The 14,713-nt window shown below is 38.7% G+C and overlaps 1 protein-coding gene across 2 annotated transcripts; it reads right to left on the bottom strand.

Annotated features, from left to right (window-relative positions):
* Positions 1-267: 267 nt before the first annotated feature.
* On the bottom strand, positions 268-10,340 carry setd7 (SET domain containing 7, histone lysine methyltransferase). Of its 2 annotated transcripts, XM_007229865.4 has the most exons (8): positions 10,145-10,337; positions 8,186-8,315; positions 6,767-6,968; positions 5,778-5,967; positions 4,509-4,590; positions 3,320-3,437; positions 2,491-2,648; positions 268-1,916 (listed from the first exon to the last, which is right to left on the bottom strand). In XM_007229865.4, the coding sequence occupies exons 1-8, from the start codon at positions 10,182-10,184 to the stop codon at positions 1,715-1,717; spliced, it is 1,122 nt and encodes a 373-aa protein (XP_007229927.1). In that variant the 5' UTR covers positions 10,185-10,337; the 3' UTR covers positions 268-1,714. The 2 variants fall into 2 exon arrangements, 1 of the variants encoding a protein (XP_007229927.1); XR_001518672.3 differs by lacking the exons at positions 268-1,916; positions 2,491-2,648; positions 3,320-3,437 and having other exon boundaries at positions 4,504-4,590; positions 5,682-5,967; positions 10,145-10,340.
* Between the last annotated feature and the right edge of the window lie 4,373 nt (positions 10,341-14,713).

Here is a 14,713-nt window from a genome sequence, read left to right as displayed (position 1 = left end):
ACATCTTAACTAAAGGTGCAACATGACAATTTTATTTCACTATCTGAAATGTTATCCAGTACAGTTACCTATAAATTAATCTTAACTATAAGTTTTTAGTCACACTGCACGCCACTTTGTTCAGATTAGAACTACTTTGTTCACATCTTGATGACCCTATGGCTGTGACAATATTTGTCACATGATCAACCTAGATAGCACATATGCCAGATACTTTTATAAGAGTAGACATTACAATTACACAACATTAGAATGACAAAAAACAGATTTGTGTCAGGTTTTAAATATTTTATTGATAAATCCTGGTTTAGAGATATTGCATATCAAAGGCCTGAATTCAGTCCCATATAAAGTCTCCTCCAGATCATCTTCTAAATACTCCACCACACACACTCACTCAGTCAGCTCTCTCTCACACACACAAACACAATGTGCTTCAACACGATTCCACACTCCTGATTATTCCACAAAAGCTGAAAACCCAAGTGTTTATAATGTGTGGGTGATTATAATACTGTAGATTACAGCACTATTAGTGTCTGATGGTACTCAGTGCAGGTAAACACAATAACACAGATAGTAACTGTGCCACAACAGAGAGAGGTTCAACTACTCCACAGGTGATTGCTGGAGTCGCTATCGACTGTGTGAAAGATGTTCTAACAGCTAAGGGCAGCTCATCCACAGACAGACACGGACTGCATTGCAAGTGCTTGTAGAGGTTTGCAGAGAGGAACTCTGGCTGGGGTCAATAGTGCATAGTTCTCGATACGCATCACGGTGCCAACTCACAGCGCCTTGTGCTTCAGTCACTTCACAATCTTCACATTCTCGCACTCTCACAGTCACATGGGTTTTCAGATCACATATCATAGCGTAGAGCTCGAAAGCTGAAGAACGTATTTAAATTTGCATTTTGTACATTTAAACTAAATTTCCCTGATTTTTCTTTGATAACTGTAAAGTATGTTATGCCATAACTCACTTCTTACACCATATACTAGCCATGATCACTAGGTATGGGACAAAATATCAATATTGTAATACATCGTTTCATATTATCGCTTGTGACATTACGTAGCACAAAATAATAATATTTTTATTGAAACTCCCCAATAAAATTACCCAATGTGGTGGTGCTAATCAAACGAATAGGTTAAATTTGCAGTGGATAATACTGGTTGTCAAATTCTGTCAAACTGACAACAATAAATCCATAATTTCTGGTATTTACAGCTCCTTCAATGAGTTCATTGTGAAAACTCATACTGCAATAAGAATAAAAATTAGATTAATCTTCCAGCCCTAATTTCAAGTTTATCAAAAGTCAGGTAAATTTATTATCAACATTTAAATACACAAAATGCAGATTAAAATACCTGAATCTCAGATTTTATGCTCCATATATTGTGGCACCTCCAAAAAAGTCTCTCAAGTTCTTCAGTATCTAAGTGGAAAAAGGTCTGGTGACAGTTTTGTACTGTTTAGCCTCGGGTTCAAAGAGTGGATACAACAAGAAATCAGAGCAGGTTAAGAGGAAGAGTAACATACGGAGTATTAAAAACAGGTTTTTTTTCAGCACTACATAACAGCAAGATAGCAAAAGGGGGGCGGTTTTGGAGATCAGGTCAAGGTGGGTTTAGGCTGCTTGGCATTAGATATGCGAGAGGTTTTTTCTTTGGGGGGAGGGGGGGGGGGTCCTCTGTGAGGGTTTTTAACACTTGTCCTTAGCCCCCCGTCCCGCCTCCCTCTCCTGAAACTCGCGCAGCTCCCGTTTGTACCAGTCCGGAGCCTCTGGGCCGGATTTTCCTGAAGGTTCGTGGTCATAGCCGTACGCGACTGTGAGCTCCTCGTCTTTCTGAACCGCTTGGATTGTTCGAATGCATTTTATTGCGCCAAAACGAGGATGGACAAACCTGATAAAATAACAAAAAAAAGCTTAATAGTTATGTGGATAACCAATGGTATGTATATTGTATATTGGTCAGTGGCTCTTTATTTTCACATTTTTATGAAAATACAAGTTATGAAAAAGCACAATCACCACCTTACAATATGCCCATGCCTGGCATTAAAACATGCCAAAAATCATGTCATATCTATGTAAACTGATCAGGTCAGTGCAGCATTCTTTATCTTGCTTGGGACATGGTAAACGTTACGGGACACAACAGCTAGTAAAGCTTCATCATACAAATTGTCCAAGTTGTCCAAAAGTTCTGATCTTATAAGGTTGGCATCTGGCACAGATTTTCTAGCTTAAACTGCCTCAAATGTCTAATCTACCAGGCCTAAGGAACAGGTGATTTGAGTCAGACGTGTAAGAGTAAATTCATCAAATTGTGCTGGACACCAGGCCCCCAGGGCCAGAACTAAAGAATGTTGCTTTATAGCTACTAACTGAACTGTGAGAATCTCACAGTCTTCTTTCTTTCTTTAGTACTCTTCAGCACCCACACTACATTATCTAACTCTCAGCTTCACACTTACGGGTCGTATTTGCAGTTGGGGGTGAAGGAGTGATTGGCCTTGTGTCCAAGCGATGCACAGTATTTTTCTTTGTGGTTAAAAGGTTCAGGAACATCAATCACTGTATCTTCATCTAATGAAATGGTGTTCCCATTTAGAGACCAATCACGATCGTCCACCTGTCAAATCAAAATACAAGCTATAATTAGTATTATTATAGTTAATTATTAGTGGTGGTGTTGTTGCTATGCATTTGGCTTTTTAAAACAGCATGTTGAAAAGTACTTAGATGCTTTGTCAATTAAAAGCACATGGCTCCTGTAGAACGTGAAGTCAGACTCTGCAACTGCCGCCAAAACAGCATTATTTTTGTTATAATTTTATAAAAACACCAGTGGCACCTGCGACCCTTGGAGGATGCGGACGAGCACACACCTCCTCCGAGACATGTAAAGTCATCCCTTTTTTCGAGCTGCTGCTGATGAATCATTACTGAGCAGCTAGCACGCTCGGAGGAAAGCACAGCGGCTAGGTTCCGATTCATCCGCTCACAGATGCCGCGTGCTGCCAGGCACCACCTTTAAGCATGATGGGGAGAGAGCGCCATATAACCACCCGGAGGGAGCAGGGCCAATTTTGCTCCCTCTGGACCACTCTGCGCCCCAAAACAGCATTATTAAACAGCCAAAGCGTTCAGGCAGCTGTATTCCCAAATTTGATGCATCAGCCAACAGATGCCTGTGCCAAATCTAATTATATAATTGACTTTTTGCCATAATATGAAACTGTCAGAAATGTATGAAGAAAATAAACACACTCACAAAAACAATGCAAAACAATTACAGCCCACCTCTGAGTGTGTGATGCGCACTCCATTGTAAAAGGCCATTACTGTGTCAGCGGCAGCATCAGTTTTTGCAAACAGTCCTTCCCCTGCTCCAGAAATCAATGACTGTCCCACATACACACTGTTATTAACAAACACACATACACACACACACACACACACACACAGGTAGGAATGTTTAGTAATTGAACTCTAATACAGAAAACAAATATTCTACACATACACTATGTCCAAAAGGACACACTTTCTAAGGAATGCTTTTAAATACAAATGCAAATACACACACAGCTTGTCTAGTACCTGTAGAGAAGTACCTGCTATAGAACAGGCATCAGGTCTAATGCCAGGTGTGGGTTGAAAACCATTGTTCTTTTTAGCATTGCATTCTGTCACTGTGCAATTTACATACTGTATATGCACCCAACTTAAAATATTGTCCTGCTTTTATAAACAAAACCAGAGAGTTAAGAAACAACAGCAAATGATGCTGATGAAGAACAATGAACAGACTTACAAAATGCTTGATTTCTTGCTTAGCGACAGAGTGTCCCGCTGTCCTCCCCTTAGATTAAAACCAAGGTCAATTGTCTTCTCTTGGACATAAAGGCACAGTCGGCACGTGGCACAGCTAAAGGCAGTGCTCACCTCCAGCAGGGCTAAGTGGTGCTTTTGTGGTTCAAAGCCAAAAAAGGTTTCTACACGAAGTAGACAAAAGTACTGTTCATTTTTTTCTGTCTTCCAAAAACATTATAATAATTTTGTTATTCTTTTTTGTTGGAGTGACTGTCTCTACAGTCTAAGAAAGGCCTTACAAGCATTGCTGAGATTTGACCGCCTTCAGCGGCAAGTGTTTCGGATGTTGGATGATGCTGGTTGCAAACTTTATGTCCTTCTACCCGATTACTGACATAAGAACAAGCATGGTGCCAACAAAGTCATCTTTATTTATCGGCTCCATAGATGTATATTCTATTGGTGGTACTTACCTAAAGGGACTATACATGCTGTATGTGTTAATTTGTACATTTGTGTTTGCAATTGGTGCAACTTGGCAGAATGCATTAATTATAAGGGGTGTCCACAAACATATAGTCACCTAAATGCCAAAAATAATATTTGGATTTTTCAGTTCAGACTTCACTAGCATATGATCAGCAAGTTCTCACATACTGTTGAGAATCTTGTTACTGACCGTTGGCTCTCATATGGGTCCGGCAGCAATTTGTGACCAGCAATACAGGATGAAGTGGATTTGTCGTAGGAGTAAACAGGACCTGAGAGCAAGAGTGAGAAACAGTGAGCATGAGAGAGAGAAAGAGAGAGAAAGAGAGAGAGAGAGAGAGAGAGAGAGAGAGAGAAAGAGAGAAGCAACAGTCATCATTGGGTGCTTCCCTAAAGGACTAATTCCGCTAAAATCAAATTTACACAACTTTCCTTTTAAGGCTGATACACATCAAACAATGGTATTGTGTAATATATATATTTCCTCAGCTTCTCCACTCATTATGACTCTCTCAATCACTTTAAATGATCCCAACACTAGGAGGGCCTTTATCACAACAGCCAAGATACACTTGCATTTTTATTTTTGCAGTGAAGATACGGCTAATGTAACTAACTAGTAGGAGTACAATCATTGACAAAATTTTCAATTCAATATGCTTTCCATTAGAAAAACACACATTCAATTTAGAAGCATAAATTCATCATTCCTTTTGCCTTTTCATTTATTTACAATCTTTTTTGATCCATTAGAATTTAACAGTCTGTGACTTTAAAAACAGACATAATATAAATAGCTCTGTTCTGATTGGCTGACAAAAATATTAATAGGTGGTGTAATTTAATCTCTTAAATTGCTTTGCTTCGAAGATGTGATTGCATTCACTGATGAGTCACAGTTACTGAGGTCAGGCTACTGAGGTCAACCCATGCAAAAAGTATTCAATTGAATAGAGACCCATTATTCTAGAGAACACAGTTCCACTGCTTTACAGCTCAGTGCTTAAAGTGGTGCTTTATATCCCTCTTTAGTCCACACACTTTTTCATTAAAAGCGGTGTCCACAAATCTTTGGACATATACTTCTGGTGATTAAGGTATCCAGTTGGCACAATGCTAATCAGTACAGAATATGCTTCTACTAATTGTTAGCTATTATTAGCCTCGTAGCTCCAGAATAAACCTGAAGAAGTAAATGTCAGGCAGCGAAGTGTAATCCACTGTGCGAGAGGGGGAAATTGTGTAAATTAGATTTTTCTGAGTTATTCCTATTTAAAATAACTCAATTTCTTTGCAGATTAGTCCCACACTTGTCGTGACTAATACATTTTCACACAGTATAAAACCAGAGAAGAAGAAATACATAGAAACGTGGGGTTGTGTAGACTCTTGAAAGTGGGACAGCCATGGTGGATTGAAAATTTCAGGTTGAGAGATGGGGCAGTCTGGAGTTACTGACTGTCTGGATCCACACTGAAGTGAGGTCTGCCGTTCTCCTGGTTGGTCAGGGTGGCCAGCCGAGCCTCGATCAGCTCTCCGTCCACAAAGCTGCCGTACAGGGCTGTCTGTCCGTCCGGGTAAACGTATGCCACACCCTTGCCCGTCATCTCCCCTTCGTCATTCACCTCCCCCACCACACAGCCTCGGTCCTGCAGAGCAAAACAATTATACACAATTATAAAAAATAAACAAACAAACAAAAAAAAAAACGGATCTACCGATGCTTTCTGACTGAGTCAGGCATGACATCACCTTCACATACGACATCATCTGCAGATATGACATCATCTACAGGCTCCTGAAGGAGTTGCTTAATTGTTCCAGGAAAGAGCACAATAAATAATGTGGAAAAATCTAGGCACATTACACTACTATAAGGAGTGCATTTATTAGTACAGCATGGGTGGTAAATTAGTATGTGGTTTTAGATGCAGCCAGTGAGACTTTCCAAAGAAATGTCTATATTATTCCAGTGTTTCTATATCATATTAAGTAACTTAGAGCAGTTTAATATGAGATATGTTATTCAATATTAGTAATCCCCAGTGGTGGTGCCAGACATCCCCAAAATCACAAACTATAGCATGAATCGTTTTTTAAATATGAATGCATTGAGTTTTACTAAAGTTGATTTGTGACTAGATCTCAGACTGCATCAGATTTTTTTTAATCTGAAAATTATAATAACAAATTTAAGTCTAAAAAGTTTAGTTTAAAAAGTTTGATTACATTCAGTTCAGCTTTTTATGCTTCACAGTGGTCAACATGTTTAACTACTCAAGCAAATTATATAAGTCTATGGCTTTTAGAAAAGAAAAACTTTACCTGGTACGTCACATAAAATCTATCAAAGTATCTGTTTGGCATAATGGTATTATGTCTTATTAAGCAGATCTCTGGTGTATGCAAATTGCAAACTTACAGTAAAATTGGTGCAAATAAACATACCGGGTAGTAGATCCAGCAGATGCCGCAGCGTATGTTGTCCTTATACTGGCCCTTGAAGATCAGGCGACGTTCTGGATCAAACTCCTGTGCGGGACCATTAAGTTCTCCCTCTACATATGACCCGTGGAGCACGCCACCGTCTTCATATGTGTACACACCCTGGCCCTGCAGAGCATCATCCACATAGAAACCCTCCAAAGTACTGCACAGATAAAACACACCAACAGGAAATGCATCAATAAAAGAACTGAGTAGCAATGACACAGCAATGCTATACAAGCTAGTACTATGCCTAGTTTAAACAAAAACAGGATAAACTATTTTATTTCCTTGATTTTGAAAGAAATAATAAATGAACAGGTGTCCCAACACTTTTTGCCATAAAGTATATGTAAAATATGTATATGTTCAAAAAGCATTCTGGGCTGAAATATGCCTTATAATTTTTATAAAAGCATATAAAAGAGCAGAACTAAACTACAGTAAGATTAATAGAGAAGGTGTAGTTCTGTATTTCCTAAACCTGTTCGTGGCACCCAATATTGGGCCATATTAGCAAAACATACAAACATACAAAATGTAAAACAATATTTGATATATATAAACTGTCAAACACACACTTAAGATTATTATATATTATACACCTGACAGTATTAGAGAGTAGTACACAGTTGGGACACAGCCTTCCTTTCCTTTTTCCAAACACACCTGGTCCAACTAATCATGTAAGTAACAAGCCCTGTGTTCAATCAAAAATGTGCAGAACAGCCTCCAGAATAAGGAGTAAGAAACACAGGTGTAGACAAATATACTATGTACATCATTTGAAACAATTTAATTTGAAACTGTTTGTGTAGCTTAAACTCCATTTTTGTTTAAGTTAACAGCATTTACATCTTGCATAATTAAGAATTACAGAATTAAATCTTGCATAATATAGGCTCTTTATAATTTGCTCCATTCAGACATAGTTATCCACATTAAGGTGAAGCCAACCTCTATGTACAGCACATAAATATTCAGATTTGACATTATACAATATTATAGAATTAACCTTCACTAATACATACAGTATATTGATCATTAATCAGAGTCTAAAAATAAGAGCGGGTCAGTAACACTATTCGCTACGAGTGGCAGATCAGCCACATCACCTGTGACTCACACCTACCCATTTACATCCATGATAACTATGGACAGCCTGCAGGACTGTGTGTGTGTGCGCGCGCATGTGTGAGCGTATGTGTGTGTGTGTAGATGAGACACTGACTCATCTAAATATGAATCATAATCATGTCTGAGAACCCAGCAGCCCTGTCTTGGATAATTGTTAATAATAACACACTGGCTGGAAATACTCAGTGTGTGCATGTTTGTGTGTGTGTGTGTTTTGTTGCTTATTAGTGCTTTGTGTCAGACCTGCCGTCAAAAAAGAAGAATTTGCCCTTCCCGTTCTTTTCACCGTGGACGAAGTGGCCCTCAAAGCGATCACTGGAGGAGTAGGTGACAGTGCAGAAGCCGTGGGGGAGGTCATCATCATCCAGTGGTCCTGTGGAGTTGTTTAGAGACATAAACATTGAACATGGTCAGTCCACATGTACAACATATACACACACACACATCCATTCTTGAAATGTGAATTTAAAATTTGAATCTTCAACACTGATGTCACCCTCATCAGCCAAAAATGACTGAGGCAGTGCGCCGATCACCCTGTCATCCACTTACACTCAGGGTCTGCTTCATATTATAAATTCTATAAATCTATATTACAAGACAAAACAAGACAGCATAATGAGAGCTAAATCTCCACAGGCTATTGATGTTTTAAATGAGTTTGTCTAGGTGGGAATAAATTATTATCATAATCATGTGATTCTGCCTATTTCTGCCAGAAAGTAAAAACATACTGGTATTAAAAAAACTATGCATACATACATAAATAGATAAATACATTAATATAACTCACATTTACTTTTTGCAGTTTCACAGTTCAGTTCAGTAGTGATCTGGTCAATAATGTTAACCAGAGAGCAGTAACTGGAGTAGGATGAGTATTCACAATTGTGAAAGTATGGGTAAAGTACAACATCAAGCTAATTCAATAAACAATTTCTTATTTTATTCTCTATTTTTCAGCACCCACAAGCATTCACCAATTCACCTATGTGTGCATATGTTTATGGATGGAGGGAGGAAACCAGACCCCCAATATTTTGTATAGCTGCTGCTGTTTTATCATTAGTTTTACCCATTTAGCCTATCCACTTTTGTACACTGTCCTCTAAATGTTTATTTTAATATTTATATTGAGAGGGTGAGAAAAAGAAATAAAAATAAAAAATCAGTAAGGTTGAGAAACAGGACAAATCCAATGTGAGAAAAAGCCTAAACAATATCCAGTATTAGAGCATGGGAATATTAGACGAAAAATCTAAATGTTTTAATATTTAAATACCCATATTTGATAAGCCTGTTTTAAAGCATACTTTGGCTGTTTTGTGTTATATTACCTCCTAAATCAGTTGTGCTTTTTTATTTGTTGCTTCGGGGCAGCATTATGCAATTATATCACAAAGCATTATGCTGAGCAGTGTTTTGATATTTATTCTCAACAAATGCAAATACTATGCTTTAGAGGGTTAATATTATAATACATTTTACTTTGTTTTTTGAGTTTTTTGTTATATTTATTAAAGGCAGGAATTTTATTTTAGTAATCTAAATGGATAAGAATGACAGAAAATCATATATTTCACAAATGCAGTAAAACAAATTATAATGAGATATTTTTGTGTGGTGAACCTAATTCAGCTACATATTTTGGCTTTCTGATGTCCAACAAATAGCTAACTAAGTAAGACTGGTCTAAAATATGTGTAAATTCAAATAAATTAGAACTGCTCAGTCAATCAGAGAACCATCCGTTAGGCTGTGTCATGACGCACTTTTTAGTATAGGAGTAAGTGATTTGACTTACTCCTATACTAAAAAGTGCGTCATGACACTACACGACCACTCCACGTGAATTAATTAGTGCTTGTTTGGACAAAGCCCTGGTCTTCATATTTCTACATCTTCTCTTATGAGGACGCAGCCCTCAGTCCACTACACAGTACACTGTGATTACTATATCACTGAGTTAGAAAGGTACTGCGCGGTTTGGGACGTGGCCAGGGTGAGTTAAAGCGCTTCGATGAAGACAGGCCCCACAGGACGCGCGCACAAATAACACACACTAAAAGACTCCACACACACACTAACACACTAAACATACCCCGCGCGCGGACAGCTCTCAGAGTCCGTCTATAAAAAGAGTACAGAACTACAGAGCGCGCAGCTCCGCTCTCGTGCACGCGCAGGACCCGCGTGTCGTACCTTCCACCACCTCCTCCACGTTATCCTCATCGCTGTCCATCCCGCCGCGCCGCTCGGGTCCTCAGTGTCTCCGGGTCTGCTCTCGGTCCGCGGGGCTGCAGCTCTGAACTGGATCGCGGTCCGGTTCGGTTTGCTTGGTCATACCAAACTACTTGTGTGAGACAGCACGGTGCTCGGTGCAGTTTTTTTCCTTTTCCTACCTCTATTCAGAAAAGGCCACGCCCCTCCTGCGTTGCGATTGGTTGATGAATCCGTCATTCTTGAATTTAATCCAATCCCTTCGCAGCAGACGCGGGGCTTTCGCTGTGTGGGCTGGCGTGCTGTTTATAAATATCTGATATCGGCCAATCAGAGCGCTCAAGGGCGTGTTTTCCCCGAATACAGGTGGGCTTTAAAAAAAAGCATCGTTAGCGGTATGATGTCACTTGTGTACGCTGCCCGGAATGTGGCTTTAAGTAACCCGGATGTTGTGAATTCAGTGATCTACACCAGAGAACCTCTAGAGAGGAGAATACCATTTTAATAATGTGTTCTGGGCTCGTCGGCCACCAGAGGGCGCTCCAGAGTGATTCCAAAAACTGAAAAGTCTACTAATTTCTAAAGACATTATTAAAAAAAAAACTGTAAAACTCCAGTCATAAACCTTCTAATTATGCTGTACAGTCAGCTCCCAGCAGCAAAAAATATGTCGGCAGTGCTAAAACATTTAACATAGTTCTATATTAAAAGTATTACACGTTTGAATATGAAAATTATTATACTTTCATAAACACTGATTTTGCTCGATTGCTATGAGCCCTCATATTCATTTTGTTCTTACTCTGGAGCACCCTCTGGCGGTGTAACAAACCCAGAAGAGTGGGTTTTCTCTTTTTTAAATGTCCTCGGAAAACCAGAATGTGGGTTGTGAGTAACCCGGATGCTGTGAATTCGGTATTCTACACCAGAGAACCCCACCAGAGGGCGCTCCAGGGCGAGTCCAAAAAGAATGGGTTCATATGAAGCAATAAAGCAAAATCATAGTTTATAAATGTTTGATATTTTTATACTGAAAAGTTGGCTGATTTCTTCGAAACAAAACAAAACCAAATGTTTCAGTGCTAAAGACATAATTAAAAAACTTTAAACTCCAGATAAAAACCTTCTAATTATGCTGTGAAGTCACCTCCCATCAGCAGTAATGCTCTTTACTGCTTAAACTCTTTTACTGTAAAAAAAAAAGTAGGTCAGTTTTCTTAATAGGAAATACTCTTATTGGACTTTCTAAAATAAAGAAATATTCTAAATAAGTTGTTAGTTACTAACTATTTTTAAAGAGCATTTAACCCCATTCATTTTGGACTCATTCACTAGCGGTTTGAAGTCATTCTATCACGAGTTCAAAATGAATGGGGGTGAATAGAACTAAATGGCTAGTTAGTGAGCTGAGCCTGAAGCGAATGTCAGTGCAAATTTCAAATGGTTTACAACTGGAGTTTAAGAACGTTTAAAATGATGTCTGCAGTGCTGAAACATTTAATATTGTTATATATTGAGAAAAGTAGTACACGTTTCAGTATGAAAATTATTATACATTTAAAAAAACACTGATTTTGCTTAATTGCCTCATATGAACCCTCATATTCATTTTCTTCTCTCTCTGGAGCGCCCTCTGGCGGTATAACAACCCCAGAAGAGATCAGTGGGTCCTATCTGATGTTGCGAGTTTCAGTGATCTACACCAGAGATCCTTTAGTGAGGAGAATACCCACTTAATTATGTTATCTGGGCCTGTTGGGCCACCAGAGGGCGCTCCAGAGCGAGTCCAAAAAGAACGGGCTCATATAATGTGATAGAGAAAAGTAATTTATAGTTTATAAATGTTTGACATTTTTTATTCTTCAACGTTTACTCATTTTATCACCACAGAACAATACCAAACGTTTTAGTGCTGAAGACATACTTAAAAAACTTTAAAGTCCAGATAAAAAGCTTCTAATTTTTTTTACAAAGTTTTACTGAATACGGGTGGATTTTAAAAGTCCTGAGTTTTGGGCTTGTTGGGCCACCAGAGAGCGCTCCAGAGCGTGTCCAACAAGAATGTGCTCTATTGCTTAATGTAAACTCAATCATATTTTATTTTTTTATTGATACTTTTTGTACAGAAAGGTTTACTAATTTCCTCAAAACAGAACAATACCAAATGTTTCAGTGTTGAAGACATAATAAAAAATTATGCTGTGCAGTCAGCTCCCAGCAGCAGTAATGCTCTTTACTGCCTAAAATTCTTTTACTGTAGAAATGTAGGTCAGTTTTACTATCAGGGAATACTTTATTCGACTTTCTAAAATTAAAGTAATATTCTGAATTAGTTATTAGTTACTTATTAACTATGTTTAATTAGTTTTAGCCGATTAGCTCCATTCAATTCCATTATTTTGGACTCACTCGCGGGCTCCCTCTAGCGGTTTAAAGTCATTCTATACTATATCACGAGTCCAAAATAAAGGGGGGTGAATATAGCCAAACGGCTAAAACGTGAAATTAAAAAATAGTGACTTAAATTTTGGAAAGTGGAATGATGTATTTTGCAACAACAAAAAAGCAAAGAACGTTACATTAACTTGCCCATTTTGTTTTACAATAAACATGTTTTAGACAATAGATTCACTACCATTACTGTAAACTAACTATTTAGTGAGCTGAGCCTAAAGTGAATGCCAGTGCACGTTTAAATGGTTTATAAATGGAGTTTAATACCTTTTAAAATGAGTCTGCAGTGCTGAAACATTTAATATGGTTATATATTGAGAAATGTAGTACACATTTCAGTGATCTACACTGGAGAACCTCTAGTGAGGAGAATACCCACTTAATAATGTATCGGGCCACCAGAGGGCGCTCCAGAGCAAGTACAAAAAGAATGGGTTCATATGAAGCAAAAGAGCAAAATCATAGTTTATAAATGTTTTATATTTTTATACTAAGAAAGTTTACTAATTTCCTCAAAACAGAACAATACCAAATGTTTCAGTGCTGAAGACACAATTAAAAAAAATAAACTCCAATTAAAAACCTTCTAATTATGATATGCTGTCAGCTCCCAGTAGCAGTAATGCTCTTTACAGCCTAAAATCCTTTTACTGTAGAAATGTAGGTCTGAAATGTAAAACTTACTACCAGGAAATACTTAATACTTTCTAAAATTAAATGAATATTTTGAATTATTTATTAGTTACTTGCTAATTATTTTTAATTAGTTTAGCTGATTAGCTTCATTGAACCCCAATAATTTGGAATTACTCGCGTGCTCCTTCTAGCGGTTTAAAGTCCTTCTATAGTATATCATGAGTCCAAAATGAATGGGGGTGAATAAAGCTAAACGGATAAAACGTCAAATTAAAAGTAGTAACTTAAATTTTAGAAAGTGAAAAAAAGAAATATAGTAGACTTTTCAGTATGAAAATGATTATACCTTTATAAACACTGATTTTCCTCTATTGCTTCCTATAATCATATTCATTTTGTTTTCACTCTGGAGCGCCCTCTGACGGTGTAACAAACCCAGAACAGATTCTTCAGTGGGTCTTCTAACTACCCTCGAAGGCGGGATTTTACGGAATACGGGTGGAATGTAAAATCTGGAATATGTAACCCGGATGTTGTGAGTTTCAGTGATCTACACCAGAGAACCTCTAGAGAGGAGAATACCCACTTAATAATGTGTTTTGGTCAGCCCACCAGAGGGCGCTCCAGAGCAAGTCCATAAGAACGGACTCATATGAAGTGATAGAGAAAAGATTTTATTGAAGAAGAAATGTAATTTAATCAAATCTGGGTTATTTTAAATCGATGTGACTCTCAAACTCTCACACTATCACTCATAACAAAAATGTTATAATGTTTTATAAATAATTTATCCATCCATTATCTAAACTCCACCCCTGGAAATAGGTGTGGCCTTTAAACGCCCTGTGATCTGTGCTGAGCGGTTGTGTAAAGGTGCTTGCACACTGAACGCGGTATGCCGCGCGGCATTCCGCTGTGCTGCCGCTCTGCTCTACGCTGGCCAGTTGTTGTTGCGTTGGGCTGCTGCTGACGCCAAGCGTCTCCTGCTGATAATAGGCGGAGTTTTCTAAAACCCATCACCTCTGCGAGCGGTGTTTTGTAGTTTTGAGTCTCTACAGCCTCTGTGGATCTGTATATGTTTCTCAGCCTCAGAACAAAGCTCTGATTCTTCTCTTCCTCCTGTTATCTCTATATGAGTGTAGGGAAGTGATGTACAGCTGAGGGGATTCACTAATCGCTATTATTAGTCTCTCGCGCACGTTTATTGTTGTTTGGACTACAGTTTCTCTCTAGTCGCGTGAGTTCACGTCATGCGTTTTCTGCCGAGGTACCGCTTGCCGCGAGGTCAAAGTTGAACCATGTTGAACTTTGCCCGCGGTAAGCGGTAGCGCGGTGGAGGCGTGGTTATGGGCGGGGAAACGCGCCGCTTTCCGCTCTGCTCCGCGGCAGCGACGCACCGCTCTACCGCTCTAGACACTATTGAATCCTATGGGGGTCAGCGTACCGCGCCGCACCTACCGC

This window comes from Astyanax mexicanus, chromosome 10, assembly GCF_023375975.1.
Source record: "Astyanax mexicanus isolate ESR-SI-001 chromosome 10, AstMex3_surface, whole genome shotgun sequence".
Lineage (NCBI taxonomy): Eukaryota > Metazoa > Chordata > Actinopteri > Characiformes > Acestrorhamphidae > Astyanax > Astyanax mexicanus.
This window is presented reverse-complemented; position numbering and strand designations above follow the sequence as displayed.

Excerpts from the sequence above, each read along its gene's own strand:
- setd7 (XM_007229865.4), bottom strand. The coding sequence starts at position 10,184 with ATGGACAGCGATGAGGATAACGTGGAGGAGGTGGTGGAAG. Across the intron at positions 6,969-8,185 it reads TTCTTCTTTTTTGACGGCAG|TACTTTGGAGGGTTTCTATG; the intron begins GTCTGACACAAA and ends TTATCTGTGCAG. Across the intron at positions 3,438-4,508 it reads GACCCATATGAGAGCCAACG|TGTGTATGTGGGACAGTCAT; the intron begins GTCAGTAACAAG and ends TGTTAATAACAG.